We start from the raw sequence: 19159 nt of genomic DNA on the forward strand, positions 1-19159 counted from the left end.
CTCTCTCTCTCTCTCTCTCTCTCTCTCTCTCTCTCTCTCTCTCTCTCTCTCTCTCTCTCATCCTAGTGAGGACAGCATAAGAAGCCCACTGTGTGAATGTCACAGAGACCCCACCAGAACCCGCTGTCTCTAGCACCCTGACCTTTCAGTTGTTTTGGCCAAGCTCAGAGACAACCTTTGGGCAATATCTGAATTCTATAATAGTTTGTAAAAATAGGGTAAAATATATATTTTATTTGATTTTTAAATTATTTGATTTTTAAATCTTTTTTCCTAGAAAAGAGTTTTGTAGACTGAGAAATATTTTCTTTAAAAGGAAAATTCTCTAATTTTCCACTGAACTTGTAATCCAGGAGCCCAAATGACAGACAGGAAGGACCCTGACAAGATAGGGCATGAGTGGTGTTGTGTTAATAATTCATACCTCTTGTATGAAGTGTGCCTGAACACAAATTTTGTACTGGGACTGCAAAATGACTTTTTTTAAACAAGCACATATATTTACCCAAGATATCGAGTGAGGTAGATTGATTTCTGCTCTTTGGGAATGCATAATCTCTGTATTATTTATTTAATGTTACCTGGGTAATTTAATGTTAACTGACGTGGTGGGACCCATATACAAAACAATGAATTAATCTGTTCAGAGCCCTTAAAGGGTATTATCAGCATCACATGGCATAGCTGTTTTCAGCTTTCAATACAATTTTCTTGGTTTTTAAGCAAACAATACATCCTTTCATTCTAAAAAATAACTTTCTAGAAGAACAGTCAAAATCAGCATGCAATTCTCCAGTACCCGGCCTCGTAGCAGCTCGTATGCTGTCACTCCCAGGGACCACCAGTCAACAGCAAAGGAATAGCCTGTTTCCTTTTTGGAACTGAACATCTCAGGTGCTGAAAAAAATAGAAAAGTGAGGCCACTTTTATTCCCTGAGATATTAACAACTCTATTTTCCCAATGTTCCTCCAAAGGAGAATTACCAGCATAAAAGGTATAAACACTCATGAATGTTGATTGTCCCTTGCTAGATTGCTCCCAGCAGGCAAAAGTTTCTAATTTTCTTAGCTCTCTCAGTAGCCTCCTTTATCAACCAACACACAGCCAGGCACAGGCTGTAACAGACAAACACATCTTTTGCTTAGATCATGCACCTGTTAAAAACTGGGTCCTACTAGGCATTGAGTATGTATCTAACTCTAAAATAAATATGGTTGAGAAGTTGTTATCTTGATTTGCAAGATTTTGCATTAAATGATCTAAGTTTATGATTGCAAACAATGCTCCAAACTTGGTACAACATACACTGGATTGGCTCTTCAGCTTGGAATCCCCTGGAAATGATAAGGGGATGGCTGTAGCTTCCTGCTGGGGGTGAGGGCAGGAGAAAAAGGGAATAGGCACTCTGGGAAATACAAGGTTTTACTGCATCTTGAGGCATTAACACTTGGAAGTCCTAGCTCTCTGAATTGGCTTCAGTGGAAGGCAGGGTCACAATCAATTTTAGCCCCAGGAACGACTCCTCTGTTACACACTCTCTAAGCACTCTGCCTCACAGGGAACCCTCTACATTCGCATTAATAATGTGAGGGTTGGGGCTGAGGATGTAGCTCAGTGCACCGCACCTGCCTGGCAAGTGCACGGTTTTAAGTTCGATCCCCAGTACTGGAAAAAAAAAATAATGTGAGGGTTGGAATAGGAGAATGAAACACATAGGAAGGGTAACTATCTTGTCTGCTTGCTCACCATGACTTCCTAAAGTCCAGTACAGAGCCTACACTCAGACTCAATGGGCAGCATGTTCTTAAATAAATGAATAAATAAGTCAACTACTTGAACCATGATTGTTACTTGTTTTTTTTTTGTACTGGGGAATGAACTCGGGTCCTTGCACTTACACAGCAGGCAGCGGCACCACTGAGGTAAAACCCCGGCCCATCGAACCATGCTTGTGAACATTAGCTCTGAAGCTTTGCTGACTGAGTTCAAATTCTGCCTCCACAATATATTGTGCTCTTGAAAAAATCAGTTGGCAGAGCATGATTAGCAAAATCAGAATGAGGCAATCTTTACAGAGTTGTAAATTACATGAGAAAATATATGTCAAAATTGCAGCATAGATCCTGGTACTTACCCAAGTGCTCAAAAATATGAATTAGGCAAACATCCATTATAACAGGGAATTTACCCAGTCAAAAGGTACACAGGACTGAAGGTAAGTGCCTTTAGTAAGGTGCTAACTCTGGAGGAGGGAGCGGATGTGATGTACCCCCTGCACTCTCCGGCTTGCCTATGAAGCTCACTCCAATTCTAAGTAAAATTCTGCAGACAACATCCAATTAGAGAAAGAACGTTGACGTCCCAATGCCCAGGACTGACCTGACTATAAGAGCTTGACATAGCAGGACTAAGTGGCCCTCATGCTCTGGTAAATTCACCTGTCATTCATCCCTGCTTCCTTTCTGCAAATCACAACTCCCAGGGGGGCTGGGCAGGTAATGGCCATGACCACAGAGAGCTCCCACAGACGGGGATGGCGTGAACCTTATTTCTGCTTTCCCTTTTCAGTACCTCATGGCAAGCCATCTCAGCCCCCCAGAGGACAAACGACAGACCTCTCACTTCAGGGAAGCTGCGAAGTGTTCTGAGGGATAACTTGACCCACGGTGGTAGGAGCATGCCAAACAAAATAAACATTACCCTGGAAAAGCTGTGTAGTCTGTCATTTTGGATCATTCTTGGAGTTTAGAAATATTCTTTGTCTTTCCCCCACCCTCTCCAACTTCATTGAGTATTCTTTTCTTTTCTTTTCTTTTTTTTTTTTCCTGCTATTCTGTGCTCTATTTTCAGGCATGAACACATCTGGATAGGCATTTGTCTGCTCACCAAACATTTATGGTGTGCTATGCACTGAGAAATTGGGTAGGTTATTGGGAAGAAAAATTGTGACGGTACACAAAAGCTGAACGAGTGGGTAAAACTTGGAGTTTTGCAGGTAGATACTGAGGGGCTTTCATTCACCCTTCAAGAATATCCCTGCTCCTGAAAGGGTTAAGTAGATGTATAGAGGGGCTAAGTTTTCTTCATAAAGAGCCATGAGGGGTTGGGGATAACCTTGTAGCAGAGGGCCTGCCTAGTGTGTGAGCCTTGGGTTTGATCTTCAGAACCACACACACACACACACACACACACACACACACACACACACACACAAATTCCACTAAGCATTTTATGTGTGGCTGCTTTTTAAATTATTTCTACACATAATTCAGAAAGATAAATGAAACTTTCAAAGAATTTAACAAACACTTATAAGCAAATGCCCATGTAAACATTATACAGGTCCAAAAGGAACCCCCTCCCCACTGTCCTGTCCTGTTCACATCTCTAGAACTCACTGTTCTGAATTGCATGTTAACAGTTTTTTTGAGATCGGACATAGATTTACTTTTGCTGTATGCATTTCTAAACAAAGTCTTAATTTCACATATTTCCCAGGGGCTGTGGATAAACTGGCTTAGGGACTGGCTAGCTGCCCAGTTATTTAATTCACATTTCACTGCTTTGTAATAAGGGAAACATTAACAAAGGAAACAAAGCTTATTCTTTGAGTTCTGTTAAGTCCTCTTAAATTAAATCCTATCTCTTGATAGTTTGCTTTACTTCCTCAACAGTACAGTGTGTTCGAGATTTATCTGCATTGCTTCGGGTAGTTACAGTTTGTTCACATTCAAAGCTGTGTGAGTGAATATACTGTAATTTACCTACCTGACCTGTTGCTGATAGCTGTTTGAGTTATTTCCAGGGTAGGAGTATTGCTAATAACACTCTCTTGAACATTCCTGTACATATATGACTCTACGTATCTTTCGATGTATTCCTGGGAGGGGCCCTGCTGGCTGCAGGGATGTTTCTTTATGTATACTAGATAATGTCAGACTATTTACCAAAGTGCCCGGGCCAGTTCACACCCGAACCAGCAATGTCTCAGAGCTCTTCTTGCTCAAAATCCTTAGCCACATTTGGTATTAGCCAACACTCAGCTTTTTAGTCTTTAAAGACTGGTGACTGTGCAAGTGTGGCTTAAATTGGCATCCTCCCAATTCCTCATAAGCTTCACTATATTTTAATAAAGTCCACTAGGCACTGAACTGTCATCAATTGGGTTTTCATTTTTTAAAAAATCCTATATTGATTTTGATCAGGACATAAAGACCCTAAGAACTACATCTATAAATTTACTATAAGAGAAATAATTCATAGGACTTTATAAAATTGGTTCTAAATTTCATCTGCAAGGAAAAAGGACGAATAATTTAAAAATTCTGAAAAGAATAAAGAGACAAACTTGTATCACCTATATTATAAAGCTACAACAATGAGCATTTGAAAGCCATGGAATGTAGACGTTAGCACAAAAATTCATTTAGTTTATGGTGAATATATTTAAAATCAGCCTGACGAAGGTCTTAGTTAAGACACAGTCTCAAAATAATTATTTAATTATATAGCAACAATAAGTTCAGATCCTTACTGTATCTATTCAGCCAAAACCATATACAGCTGGATTGAATAAAAAAATAAAAAAAAATTTGCTAAAATCACCTAAAATCTGGAAGTAAGGTCTCATTAACAATAGCATCAAAAACAGGAAGTACACAGTGAAAAGATGAGAAGTTGTGGGTACAGCTGAGTGGTAGAGCATGTGCTTAGCATGTGTCAGACCACAGTCAACCCCCAAAGTCCTCTCAACCCTCAAAAGAAGTAGTAGTTTCATGGTATCAGATGAACTCATTTATGCCATAAAAACAGCAACCTAAAAAGTGGAAAATCATATTTAGGTGAATAACTTAAAATAAATATGATATGCCAGGATTTAACTACTACTCGTAAAACATAAAGGCAGGATTTCTTCATGAAACCGGTAAGAAATATCAGGGTAGGCAGAGGTATTAATATGCAAATAGAAAATGGGCAAAAAATGTGAACAGGCAAGATACAAAATTCCATTTTAATACTACAATATGGTGTCATTTTTTCTTATCATTTAAGGCCGATTAAAGGTACCGATGGTGTAGCCATGATGGCGCAGAGAAGAGTACACCTCAGGCACGACCTGAGCAAGTATAAGTCAATATGCACTTTCAGGAGGAAATGCGTTAATAACTATACCACTGGCTAAAAGGTGCTTCTTAAATTAATTTTAATTGACAAATAAAAATTATGGATATTTATTGTGTACCCATGATGTTTTAAGATAGGTATATGCTGCAGCAAGGCTAAATAAAGGCAATTATCACATGCTTTACCTCATAAACTTCTTTTGTGGTGAGACAAATTTACTCTCGGTGATTTTCAAGAATAGAATACATTATTATTTTGAGAACACATTATTATTTTGAAAATGTATCCCAAAGAAATAATGGTTGCAAGAAATGATATTGCTAATAGGATTTTTACTACAGAATTATACATAATTCCAAATGAAAAACAATCTAATGTCCAATAATAAGGGCAGTAAATTTTGGAGCCACCCTCTAATCTGCGGGACATGAGACTTTAACAATGACAGGCCTCTGTACCAGTGTGGAGAGAAAAGCAGGTGAGTTGCCAAGCCCCACGCTCTGGAGTCAGAGAACAGGCCTTGGGCTGTAGTTCAGGCATGGCTATGAACTTGAACCAAGGGGCAGCAGAGCAGTGCCATGAGTGAGGGCTTTGGCTTTGAGCGCTTGCAACTATGTGCCTCGTTCCACCATGGACGCTTCTCTGCTGCTCATCTTTAAAGCACAAGAAACAAAAGTTCCAGTCTCACAAAATTACTTTTAGTTTATATAATGTAATTCGTACACTTAGAACAGGGCTCAGCACGTCCAAAGAACGCAGGAAGCATCAGTCATTTACTTTTATCATTTTCATCTTCCTTTGCAATGTCCCAAGCTAGATGTTCCCAGACCTGCGTTTAATTTCATGCCGCCAATCACTTGCTGTGTAGCTATGATTGTATTACTTTCTCTCCAGGCCTGATTTTTTAAATCTATGAAATAAAAATATTAAAAACCCTATTTTATAGGATTTTTTTAAAAGCTTCAGGATACAATAAGTGTTAGAAACTTAAAGTGCTTGAGACATCATAAACACTCTGATGAATAATGCTGCTGTGATTACATTAGAAGTGAGAATTTAGGTTAAGAAAATTTAGTATGATCCAAATTTTTGGAACTATATATACATATGTACATGTGCAGGTATATTGGAAAAAAACTTGGAAGAAAACAATAAAAATCTTGGTAGAATGATTAATTTACTTTTCCTTTTGTTTATCAGTATATTATACTTTTCAATAGTGAACTTGTGCACACACACATACACATTTCTCTCTGTAGATAAGGTTTAGTTGTTGAAACTTTGATCTGGATTACACTTACACAGACTTAAGAATAGGGGGAAGTAAAACCAAGTGTTATTAGAGCATGGAGGTAGAAGATTGAGGAATTTACAAAACAAAACTTCCTTGCTGGGAAGAAGGCAGTAAAGCTCTGGTAGATGGGTTATCTTTTTCTTTTCTGTCATTTAACTGTTTAATAATATGCCTAGTACCTCATAATCATAGATATGGAACATTCCTTTAACCTTCAGTGTTTCAGCCTAATTTCCTTTCCTTCTTTTTAGATTTTTATTCTGGTTAACTGAAAAATGGTATTGCACATAATCACTCTACAATGGGTGCCTGTGAATGCTGGGAGGTAGGTTTTACCAAATTATTGAGAATATACTTTTTAAAAAGAGAAAGCAGGTTTCTACTCACAATTCCTATTAGAAAGACTACTATCCCAAAATCAAAGACAAGAGCAATTCTGGATAAGGAGATAAGGTATCAGTCAGACATGTAATTTAGAATAAAACAAGAAATATTTCCAACATTTTGGCCTAACTACCATTGGCTTAGAACAATTCGAGGGCCACGGATAACTTTTTTTCCCATTAAGTTTATAGATGCATTTAAAGCGAGCAATACAGTTGCATTTAGCATTGGGAACCCGTACCTTCACATAATACATCTTGGTTTTTACTTTTCCCCATACCCCTGCCTTTACTCCCTTCACCCTTCCCTATTTACAAAGACTTTGTTTCCATTTTTTCCTTTTTTCATATTTTTTTTCTTTGCCCTTATTTCTTCTTCCTCTTCTTCCCACTTCCCCTTTAGCCATTTTCTTTCTATTTCACACTATCAATTATACCATTTGAACCTTACTTACACTTTTAGCTTTTCACACCAGAGAAACTATTTGGTATTTACTCAAATGTGTCATATTTATTTCACTTAATAGTATAGCCTCAATGTGCATCCATTTAGCTACAAATATCTCTAGTTCTTATTCTTTATGGCTGAGTAGTACTCCATTTTATAGAAAGACCACATCTTCTCTAACCAGTCTCTAGTTGATGGACATTTGGGTTGTTTCCAAGTTTTAGCTATTACACACTGTGCTGCTATAAACACGTGTGTGTATATATCACTGTGGTATGATTATTTTAATTATTTTGTAAAGATACCCAGCATAAGGATAGCTGGGTCAAAAGGGACTTCTAATCCTAGTTCTTTGAAGTATCTCCATATTGACTTCCACAGTGGTTACACCAGTCTGTACCCCCACGTTCTCATGCTGCTGAGGATTTGTTTATAAAGTCTTTTCCTATGCCAATGTCTTTGAGAGTGCTACCTAATTTATTTTCCAGTAAGTTTACTGTTTCTGTTTTGATATTTAGATCTTTAATCCACTTGAATTTTAGTTTAGTGCATGGTGAAAGATAGGGATCTAGTTCTAATCTTTGGCAAGCTGAAAGTCAGTTCTTCCAACACCATTTATTAAAGAGACCATCATCCTCCAGTGAGAATGGTTGGCTCCTTTGTCAAAGATGAGGTACCTGAGTATGTCTGGTGTTGTTTCTGCATCTTCTAATCTGTTCCACTGATCCTCAGGTCTGTTTCTTTGCCAGTTCCATGCTGTTTTTATCACAGTGGCTTTGTAGTACGGTTTCAAATTGGGAATTGTTACACCTGCTGCCGTGTCTCTGTTGCCTAGAATGGCTTTTGCTAGTCTAGGTCTCTTCTGATTCCAAGTGAATTTTTGGATTATTTTCTCAAGTTCTGTGAAAGATACTCTTGGGATTTCAATTGCATTGAATCTCTATAGCAGTTTTGGAAGTATGGTCATTTTCACTATGTTCATTCTTTATACCCAGGAGCAAGGGCTGTCTTTTCATTTTCTTATATGCTTTTCTATCTCTTTTTTCGGAGTGCTGTAGTTTTCAGGGTAAAGGCCTTTTTTCTCCTTTGTTAGACTGATTCCTAGATATTTCATTTTTAGGATATTATTTTTGAAAGGAATTGTTTCCCTAATTTCTCTCTCAGTGAATGTATTATTTGTGTACAAGAAGGCTATTGATTTTTGAGTGTTGACCTTGTATACAGCTACTCTACTGAATCTTTGCTTTAAGTCTAGCAGTCTTTTTTGGTCTTCTCTGTAGAGTATCATATCACCAGCAAATAATGATAGTTTAATTTCTTCCTTTCCTATCTTTATTCTTTGTACTTCTTTCTCTTGTCTAATTGCTGTGGTTAATGTTTCTAGAACTATATTGAACAGAAGTGGTGATAGTGGATATGCTTATCTTGTTCCTGTTTTTAGAGTGAAGGTTTTCAGGTTTTGACCATTTAGTATGATATTGGCTGAGGCTGCTGTTAGCTGGGTATGATGGTTTGTGCCTGTAATCCTAGCACTTGTGAGGCTGAGGCAGGAGGATTGCTGCAAGTTCAAGGCCAACCTGGACTACAAAAAGTATGATATTGGCTGAGGCTGCTGTTAGCTGGGTATGATGGTTTGTGCCTGTAATCCTAGCACTTGTGAGGCTGAGGCAGGAGGATTGCTGCAAGTTCAAGGCCAACCTGGACTACAAAAAGTATGATATTGGCTGTTGGTTTTTCATAGTCTTTATCAGGATGAGATAAAGACCATCTATTCCAATTTTCTGTAGCGTTTTTATCATGAATGGGTGTTGAATTTTATCAAATGCTTTTACTGCATCTATTGAGATGATCATATGGTTTTTGTCCTTGACTCTGTTAAGATAGTGTAGTACATTTATTGTTTTAATTACATTGAACCATCCTTCTATGCCTGGGGTAAATCTGACTTGGTTAGGATATATGATCTTCTGTATTCTGCTTGTCAGTATCTTATTGAGGATTTTTGCATCTATGTTCAGTAGGGAGATTAGCCTGCAGTTCTCTTTTTTAGTTGGGTCTTTCCCTGGTTTTGGAATCAAAGTAATTCTTGCTTTCAGGAATGACTTTGGGAGTATTGCTTCCCTTTCAATTTCACTGAAGAGTTTAAAGAGTAGTGGCTATAGTTCTTCTCTTCTCTAAATGTTTTGTAGAAAATTCAGCAGTGAATCCATCAGGACCTTGGCTTTTCTTTGTTGGTAATATTCTAATTACATTTTCAACTTCACTGAATGTAACTGGGGTGTTTAGACTTTTTATATCTTCTTCATTCAACTTTGGAAGATCATATGTATCTAGGAATCTGTCCACTTCTGTATTTTTCATTTTATTAGAGTACAGGTTTTCAAAGTACGTATTGATGATCCTCTGGATTTCTGCTGGACCTGTTGTGACTTCACCTTTTTCATTCCCAATTGCATGAATTGAGCCCTTTCTTTCCTTTTTTGATAAGGTTGGCTAGGGTTTATCAATTTTATTTATTCTTTCAAAAAACCAACTCTTCAATTCACTGACTTTTTGTATCATTCTCTTAAGTCTCCATTGCATTAATTTCTGCTCTGATCTTTATAATTTCCTTCCTTGTGTGATCTTTTGGTTTGTCTTGCTCTTCTTTTTCTAAGAGTTTAAGGTTAAGCATTAGATTGTTTATTTGAGCTATCTGTTTTCCTAGTATGGGCCTTTGCTGCTATAAATTTCCATGTAGAACTGCTTTCATTGCGTCCTATAGATTTCTTTATGTTGTAAATTATAATGTTGGCATTATCATTTAATTGTAGAAACTGTCTAATTTCTTCTTTAATTTCTTCTGTGACCCAATGGTTGTTCAGCACGGTGTTATTTAATTTCCTTGCATTTGTGAAGTTCTTGCAGTGTTTTTATGGTATTAACTTCCAGTTTAATTGCACTATGGTCTGATAATATACAGGGGATAACTTCAATTCCTTTGAATTTACTTAAGCGTGTTCTATGAGCTAGCATGTGGTCTATTTTGGAGAATGACCCATGTGCAGCTGATTTTGTGGGGTGAAACACTACAGACATCTACTAAGTCCATTTGTTCTAAGACTTGGTTCAGTTCTGTTATTTCATTTTTATTTTTTGTCTAGATGATCTGTCTATTTGTGTCAGTGGAGTACTGAGGTCCCCCACTACAATTGTATTAGTGCTTATTTTGTTATTCATATCCATTAATATTTGTTTTGTATAGTTGGGGGCATTAGTATTTAGTGCATATATATTTATGGTAGTCATAGCTTCCTGTTGGATTGTTCCCTTTACAAGGATGTAGAGGCCTTCTTTGTCTCTCTTAATTAGTTTTGGTGTGAAATCTACCATCAGCAAATAAGATAGCTACCCCTCCTTTTTTCCAGGCTCCTGTCACATGGAGAACTGTTTTCCATCCTTTTACACTCAGTCTATGAATTTCTTTGTGGATTAAGTGGGTTTCTTGTATACAGCATATTGTTGGATTTTGCTTCTTAATCCATTCTGCCAGTCTATTTCTTTTGATTGGTGAACTGAGGCCATTAACATTGATGGTTATAACTGTTATGTATTGACTTTCATTGCCATGTTTTTCTTTCTGTTCTAGGTTCTTTTATTTTTTTTTTCTTTTTCCCTCTCTCCCTTTAATTTCTTGCCTTGCCTGGTATATTTGCTCTGTTGACCCTTATGGAGTTGTGCCCTTCATTGTCTTTTTCCAGGATATTGTTTAGAAGTTTTGGAAAGCCAATTTGGTGTTCATGACATTTCTCAGGTGTTCTTTGTCATAGAAGTATCTTACTTCCCCATCAGTTTTGAAAGATAGTTTTGTAGGATACATCAGTCTAGGTTGGAGGTTGTTTTCTTTTAGGGCTTGAAATACCTCACTCCAGGCTCTCCTTGACTTGAAGGTTTGGCTGAAAAGTCTTCTGTGATTCTGATGGGCTTTCCTTTGCATGTGATTTGTTTCTCTTCTCTAATAGCTTGTAGTATTCTGTTCTTCTGTTGGGTTTCTGGGAACTTGATTATTATATGTCTAGGTGTAGATTTTTTTTTAATCATGGTTATTTGGAGTCCTATATGCCTCACTTATCTGTATGTCAAATTCTTCCCCTCTGTTTGGGAAGTTTTCTGTAATGAATTCTGTGAATAGTTTTTTTTTTTTTAATGTTATTTGCACTTTCTTCTGCTACTTAATGGATTCCTATCAGTCTTATATTTTTCTTCTTTGTATCATCTAGGAGTTGTTGCATTGATTTCTCATGATCCCTTAGGGTTTTTAAGAGCTCTCTTTTCATGGTCACTGACCACAATCCTATCTTCTATATCTGAAATTCTATCTGCACATTTGTTCATTGTGCTGCAATTGTTTTCTATAGAATTTTTAATCTCCTTCATATCTGTTTGAATCTGCTTCATGGATTCCATTTCTTTCCAATGTTGGGCATTCATGGTTTCCATCATGGTCCTGAGCTCATCTATTTTTTTATCTGTTTCTCTTCTAGTCTTTAATCATATCTTGCATTCTTCTCCCCATCTGTGTGGTTATCTGATAAATTATTTCTATTTTGAGTTTTTCTAGAGCATCATTTATCAGTTTTGTTACTTCCTGTGATACCAGTTCAGGGTGTCCAGATGGCTATCAGACTTTTCCTCCTCATTTTCCCCAGTGTTTACCTTTGGTGAGTTGGAAGTCTGTGTTTGTGCCTTGTTTAAAATGCCTTCTCATTTCTATTTGTTGTTGGTACTGTCCTTGGTTTTATTCCTGTGTTAATACTTTGATCTTCCAGATATAGGTGGTCTAATGACTCTGAGGCAATCTCATTTTCATTATACCAGAAAGGACAACTGATTAGATCAATCACAACACCTTAGCCCAAGTGATACAATCAGCAACACAATAGCATCAAGCACAGCTTTGAAAATGACAATTTGTGGTAGTTATTAATCTATCACCTTTAACTGTGTGAATTAAATCAAAATCAAGGATCAGCCCAAAATATGTTTATAGTGAATAAACTCTTCAATATAGCAACTTATATAGTCCCCTTCAGGTTGGGGACTTACGAGGAGTGGGGAGGGAGTAATAGATAGATAGATAAGATAGAGAAAGGTTGGAAGTGAGGTCAGAGGACACAGGAAGATCACACAAACTCCAGGAAACTGTTGGACAGAAGAGGAGAAGACAGAGCAAAATATACACAAGACCAGAACAAACTAACAGCAATAGGGAGGCTAGAGACTAATCACTCTTTCTTTTAAAACTAATGACAATTGAGAGAAGGAATAAGAGAATAAAAGAAAAAGAAAGAACATAAATTTGAATTAGGATAGGAATAGGAACAAAAAGGGAGATAAATGAAGATCAGGATGTATGGGAACAAGAGTGAGAGAGGGAGAATAAGCAAAAGATAAAAAAGGAAAAAATTTGAGAAAAGAAAAAGATAAAAATTTTTAAATGATTAAAGATGAGAAAAATATTACTTTGAAAATTAAAAAATGCAAATAGAATTAGAGGGCATCCTTCAGGGTATGCCTCTGTTGACACAACAGACAGTGTGGGAAGGAGTGTGCAGGTCTAAGTTAATTACTCTCAGCGAGCCAGCAGCTGTCCCCTGAGTTTTCAGGCTGATTTCTCTCTGCAAGGCCCAAGTGGAGATCTCTGCCCTCCTACTGGGTTGCACTCTACAAGGTTCTTCAGCAGGTTTCAGCTGTCTTACCCCTGAAGTTAGATCAGGTTTCGATGTGAGGTGCTGGTTCCTCTGACTTACCAACTATGTGGTGTAGTGTGCCTTTATCAGAGAGATTTTCTTCACTTTTCTAGTGGGCTTCAATTTTTATCTAGGAGCCTCAGAGCAGCCCTCTTCCTCTTGTTCATATGGGTTGGGGGCATGGAGACACTGTTGGTGCCCATGTGGCTGGGCTCCTCTGCTGTGCTGGGCTGAAGGTGTGGGCCTACCAGAGGGTCTCAGGCTGCTTCTGAGCTCCTCTGTTGCTCTGTGCTGAAAAGGCAGACCCATAATAGGGTTGCAAGCTTCTGCCAGGCTCCTCTGCTGTGCTATGGCCAAAACTATTTTTAAATATATATGTATATATAGAGAAAATTTCCCTTCATGTTTCTTTCAAGGAGAAACTTGATTTATGAAGTCAAACCGGGCTTGGTTTAAATCTAAGCTTTTTCATACTTACTATTTAGCCATATGATCTTTGGCAAATTAGTTTCTGATTGTCTTCCTTTTAGCATAAGTAGAGTCTGCCTCATAGTCTGCCTCATATTTTTGCTATAACAAAAATAAATGTGTAAATAAACACAAAACATTAAACTGTTCTACAGAAAGATTTCAATCAACATTAACAATTGTTAATTATAAGGGTGAAGTGAGGGAAATGCATAGACTCTTGTCCAGACTCCGATTTCCTAGTTCTATCTTATAAAAAAGACTAGAAATGCCAATTTTGAAAAAAAATGAATAATACAGATATTGTACTTAAAATCACTGAGATGAAAGGAAGGTGGCCTGCTTCTACTCCTCTCACCATGGAAACCAGCAATAGAAATCCCCACAGGCACATATTCTGATTTGGCTCCAAGAAAATAGCCCTTAATATGGAAACCCAGGAAACCTGGGACTAAACTCATCAGACCAGCAGGCTTGGATATTCCCTTTCATCACCTGAGTGACATGGGCTTTAGGCAGAAAACAGGCTGAAGCATATGTGTCCCTTATTTTAGAAATAACAAAAGAGATTTATCCCCTCATTGATAACTGAATACTAAGAAATTTGCGATTGTTCAAATATCACATAAAATAAGGCTGTTTTTCCCCCATAGATGTCTTTTTGTTGGGAAGTAAGGTGGCCCTGTAACAAGGGGTTATCACTCCAATTATATCAGGATGGGAGATAATTAAATATTAAAAGAATGCCATTGCTTTTGCTCTTGATTTTCAAATTTTGATATTTTGCCTATGAATTACTCTGATCACACCTAGCTGACACAATTCATTCTACCTCCAACTTAGTCCCACCAGATTATACAGCAACAACACCTGCTTTAATATCTTACTAATTAGGATAGAAGCATGTATAGTTCTTTTATTCTATCATCTACCAGCCACTGTGCCATATCACTAGGGGATGGGAAATCCCCAAATGACAGCTCTGCCTATGGCCTAAAACATTTTAATTCCTTCTCCTTATCACAGCTCTTACTCTAGATGCTTTCAAATTCAGTCCTATGAACTCTGAAACTAATCCCTTAATTATGTCAACCCTCTCCCCTCTTCCCACAGACTAGATCCTCGTAGAAACAGAGGACTCACCTGGTTCTCACATGGATCTTTCTCTAGTTTTTTGTTTTTTTGTTTTTTTTTTTAAGAAGGCTCTGTTTATTTCAGGGCACAGAAGAGAAATAGCAGAGGCACAGATCCTAACACAAACATGATACCCCAGCCACAGGGTTGACAGAGGCTGTCAGCAGAATGACACGAAGAACTTTTAAACCAGTGGTACCTTGGGATCCACCCTCAGAGGGTGTGATATAGTTGGGCTCTTCGGAGACTGCTGGTAGCCCAGGAAGCCAGACTGACAGCACTTCTCCCTCCCTGGCAGCAACCTGACTGGAGGGCCCTTGTGAAGCCAGGCTGCATCCGGGAGCTAATCCGCACCCGACGCTCAGGCTCAGTGCATACTTCTGTCTCCTGCTCCTGTGATTCTCACTGAGACGTGCCCCAAACTTAACTCCTCATGGCCCTCTAGAGTCTGCTAGCTCAGGGACCAGTCAGCAAATCTGACAACTAATTCATCACCTAACTAAGCATGCAGTACAAGGCCCCTCTCTTTGCAGACACCTCATAATGTATAGATAATTACCTGAGATTTGACTCACCTGACTCTTGCAATGGGGAGCAAAGAGGAGGAACTCCCTTTCTGAGCACTGTACGTCCCCTAAAAGGTGACAATCCTTTCTGTATATTTTGGGGGTGTACAGGAAGTAGGACACATTATCTCTTTATAGAGAATATACCCTCTGATAAATAAGTTAGAATTTGCATGGATTAACATAAGAAAGTGAAAAAAAAATGGAAACAAAGGGAGTAAGGGAAGGGCTTAAGGGAGGGCAGAGGGATGAGGAAACAATAAGAGCCAAGAATGATTATGTAAAGGTACAAATTTCCAACAATAATTGTCATTATTCTGTATACCTTAAATATACCAATAAAATTAATTTAAAAATAAATAAAATGATAGCTAAAAAAAAGAATTTGTAGTTGATTTGTTGCTACAATTAAGCATGAGGCCTTGAGGCCTTGCTGGCAATTTTGCACCTAACCCTTCACTGTCAATCACACCTTGGTAAGTTCTAAATCATTAAGTGACAGCCTAGTACCTTGTCTCACTGCAGGCAAGATTATGCAGTAATTTAACCTTTTTGAGGCAAAATTTCCTCATCTTTCAAAAGAAAAACAAATACAACTGTTGTGGCATAAAATTGAAGCTAAAATTATACCTGGGAAAGTACTTTGTAAAATGTACAGCCCTATGAATGTAATGCAGTTATGTCAATTATGGATAAAATAATTCTTTGGCCATTTATTACTATTCTCTGTATGTTTCTTCATTTTTAATTTGATTCTATTTGTTATTTCTTCCCATTAACATGCAAGCTCTGTGAGGTGAAGACCTTTTACATGTTGCTCACTACTGGGTCACCAGCATCTCAAACCTTGCTAAGTGCTCAGATAATTAGTAGACATTTACTGGATTAATACTTTTATTGGATTAATAGTAGAGACTATCTTAATTAGCTCATGAAATAATATTTTCAAAATGTTTCAAATGCCCTCCTGAATTAAGATCATCCTGTGTCCTTGTTGTTGGAAAATCCTGAGGCTCACCTCACACCCATTCAATCAGAAGATCCAGGAGTCAGAGGGGAATTTGTTTTCTCCACCTCCAAGTACCTACAGATTTAATCTGCAGCAAATGGCATCCATGGGAATGAAACACAAAAGATTTGCTCTTAGTTTACAGTGGCCCCTGAGGAAATCCATACCCATGTAAGGCTTGGTGCCCGCCACGGTGGTGATCCTCATCTCCTTGGGCAGCATGGCTGCGATGTTGAAATCTGTGATGTGTACATGCCCTGGGGAGAAAGAAGGCCCACGTAGAATGTTAAGTCCCATTTAACTCAGTCATACAATAGTGTTTAATTGTAGGCTGGAAGCATCTGGAAACTTAGTCTGTAAATCCTTGTATGCTAGTTGCAATGGGCTACAGACAATAAAAGCTCACTTCTTCCATCCTCAAGGCCAATGTGACCTTCAATCAGCAGCCCTCCAGCAGCCAGAACATGATACTCAGTGATACCTCTCTGACTGTAAACTTGTAGTTCAGCCTCTGGACGTTTTAAGTTCAGTAGTTGAGTTAATGCTCTGATGATTCTACTTAGGCAATTCTGTCTGTTGGCAACATTTTAAGTTGTTGAACCTGTGAATATCAGGAGAGAATAGCTAAGAGCTGCACAATTCCAAGCACCTCCTCAAACTTAAAAAAAAAAAAAAAAAGGAAAAATACTGTAAGCAGCCACACGATCAAGAAATTGCCCTTTTCCCCTGGTTTTATAAAATGCTATTAGTTTTAGGGTTGGACAGTTCAGGTTGTCTTCATCAATCACCAACAAAATAATGGACATCCAGGAAAAGCAGAGGGGGAAGGTCAGCTTTTGTTTTTAAAGGGGCCAAAGAGCACTGGTCTAGGGGCAAAGAGATCCAGGCTCTGCCCTGAACTCTGCCCCTGGTGCAGAGTAATCTTGCAGTCATTTTCCTGGGCTAAACCTAAATTCTCCTTTACAAGAAAGAGACTGGGTAGAAGGGATGATCACTAAGGTCTCTCTGGGAGTGAACACTCATGGCAGTGCAGCAGGGGACACAGCAAAGCACCCCAGGTCCTTGCATTTATGGCTGGAAGAGAGAAAAGACCAGCACCAGAAGCCCAGGCAGCAGGCTTGACACAATAGTCACCTTCTTTCAGAGGATCTTGAAGTTGGTGTTTCCTTTGCATGTGTCTGTGTTTTACAGAAATGGCTGCAATCGGAAGGGAAGCAATCTGGTTCTTCCTTCACGGCCACCATCCACTCTCCCTATACCAAATATCACCGTAGGCTTCCTGATAGCAGACAGCCCATTCCTCACGATAAATCTCACTGCCTTCACTTCCAGAGTTCTATTTGTGCAGAAACTCTTGTTGTTTATGTGATATTTTCACAAAGTAAAAGTGGCACTCATCTAACTAAAAGTTGAGGTATTCTCACCTGAAGGGCACCAACAGATGATTTTTAATAACTTTCCCTATCATACTGAGGGTTGTCTCAAGGTTTTTCCTCCTCTCTTTCTGTAGTTCATGCTCCAAGCATTGGACCAGTGATTCAGGAGATTTGAACCAATTAGCTGGACCTGGAAACATTGGGGTTATGAGCTGTCCTCTGGAGACAGACTACTGGACATAGATTTGAGCCCAAGTCTACCACTAACTAGCTATGATACCTTCAGTCACCTATGATCACTGATGACAACAGTCTTTTCATAATTTAAGGTTACTGGGAGGAGTAAACAAAATAATGACAATAAGGGACTTGACAGGGGATTTCAATCGTTGATATTTATCATTATAAATATCTTGCTAGCCTGAATAGATTTTTCTAACCTCAGTCCTAAGATATCTATTGCCATGTAAAAGTTGAAGGTGACAGATGTCTTCAAATTACCTGGTTTCTAAAGCACATTCTCCAGACCAGGAGCATTAGTGCCACCTGAGACCTTGCCAGACATGCATATTCTTGAATCTCCTCCAGATTTACTGAATCAGAGCTCTGGGTTGGGGTCTCAGTGTTTAAACAAGCCCTCCAGGTGATTCTGATGCGCAGAGAAGTTTGAGATCACCGCTTTGAAAGAAGGCTTGGGTTCATACCAGGTTCAGACCCCAGTTAAGTATTCGTTTCTGTTGAATTTGGTTGAATGAATACTGAATATTTATCTTTCAACTATTCTTTACATTTGTATGATAAACTCAGTTTTCAAAATGCTGTCACACAAAGCTTCTCTTTTAACCAAGACAGTGGTCCCTAGTTTATATAAGAGGTGTTTGTGGTTGACAGGGCTCAGAAGTAGCAGAGTTGGAATTAAGATCTAAAATTTGGTATAGGACCCCTTGGTGGTTGTGTTACAGGACCAAAGAAGCCAATAATTTGAAGCTTCCTCCCGACGCTGCCATGCTTTGCTCACCCTAGTGACAACTGCTGGCTTCCTTTTTGTGCTGTGAAAGTGAGTTTGAGCGCTGCATCACAGAGGAGGGGGTTAGTCTCCTGCTGACTGAAGGAGACAGAAATTCCTTAGGGCGAATGGGAATGGCTATTTCCATAAAGCCCCTCAGAACAGAGCTTCTGAACCTTGGTACTACTGAGGGGTGCCTGAGGCATGATGGGATGTGTAGAAGCATCCGGGGCTTTACCCACTGGGATCCAACAGCGCCTCCTACCCGTCACTGCAGTCTTCCAATCAGAAATGTCTCCAGCAAATTTCCCCAGCAGGGAGAGGCACTGGAGCAAAATCACGAACACTGAGAACTTCCTGATCTAATGCCTTGGGGGAAGAGAAGCTCTGTGGTTTGAGACTGAGGATAACATTAAAAATCTGCACTCATCTCACCGAATCATCAAATTCAGCCATCACAGTTCTCATTCTCTATATTTTTCCTCACTGTGCCAGTGCTAGGTCTGAGGACCTTTCTCATCAACATAATGCTCTGGGGTACAGTAACAAATCAGCTATCCTCACCAAAAGGTGAACTCTCCCCTCTTTTCAATTATTTAGAGTATGTGCCATCTGAGGACC

At 38.7% G+C, this 19159-nt stretch overlaps 1 protein-coding gene across 4 annotated transcripts in view; it reads right to left on the minus strand.

The window, feature by feature from the left end:
* The window catches only part of Stk32a (serine/threonine kinase 32A), a 116982-nt gene that overhangs the window by 12814 nt on the left and 85009 nt on the right, over positions 1-19159 (minus strand). For all 4 annotated transcript variants that reach the window (XM_010627073.3, XM_019207864.2, XM_010627071.3 and 1 more), the window contains 2 exons: positions 16324-16413; positions 800-897 (listed from right to left, as the gene is read on the minus strand). In XM_010627073.3, coding sequence (XP_010625375.1) covers positions 800-897; positions 16324-16413 — 188 coding nt within the window. The remainder of the gene's footprint in view (positions 1-799; positions 898-16323; positions 16414-19159) is intronic.

This window comes from Fukomys damarensis, unplaced genomic scaffold (assembly GCF_012274545.1).
Source record: "Fukomys damarensis isolate Sample0158 unplaced genomic scaffold, DMR_v1.0_HiC HiC_scaffold_3, whole genome shotgun sequence".
Taxonomy (NCBI): domain Eukaryota; kingdom Metazoa; phylum Chordata; class Mammalia; order Rodentia; family Bathyergidae; genus Fukomys; species Fukomys damarensis.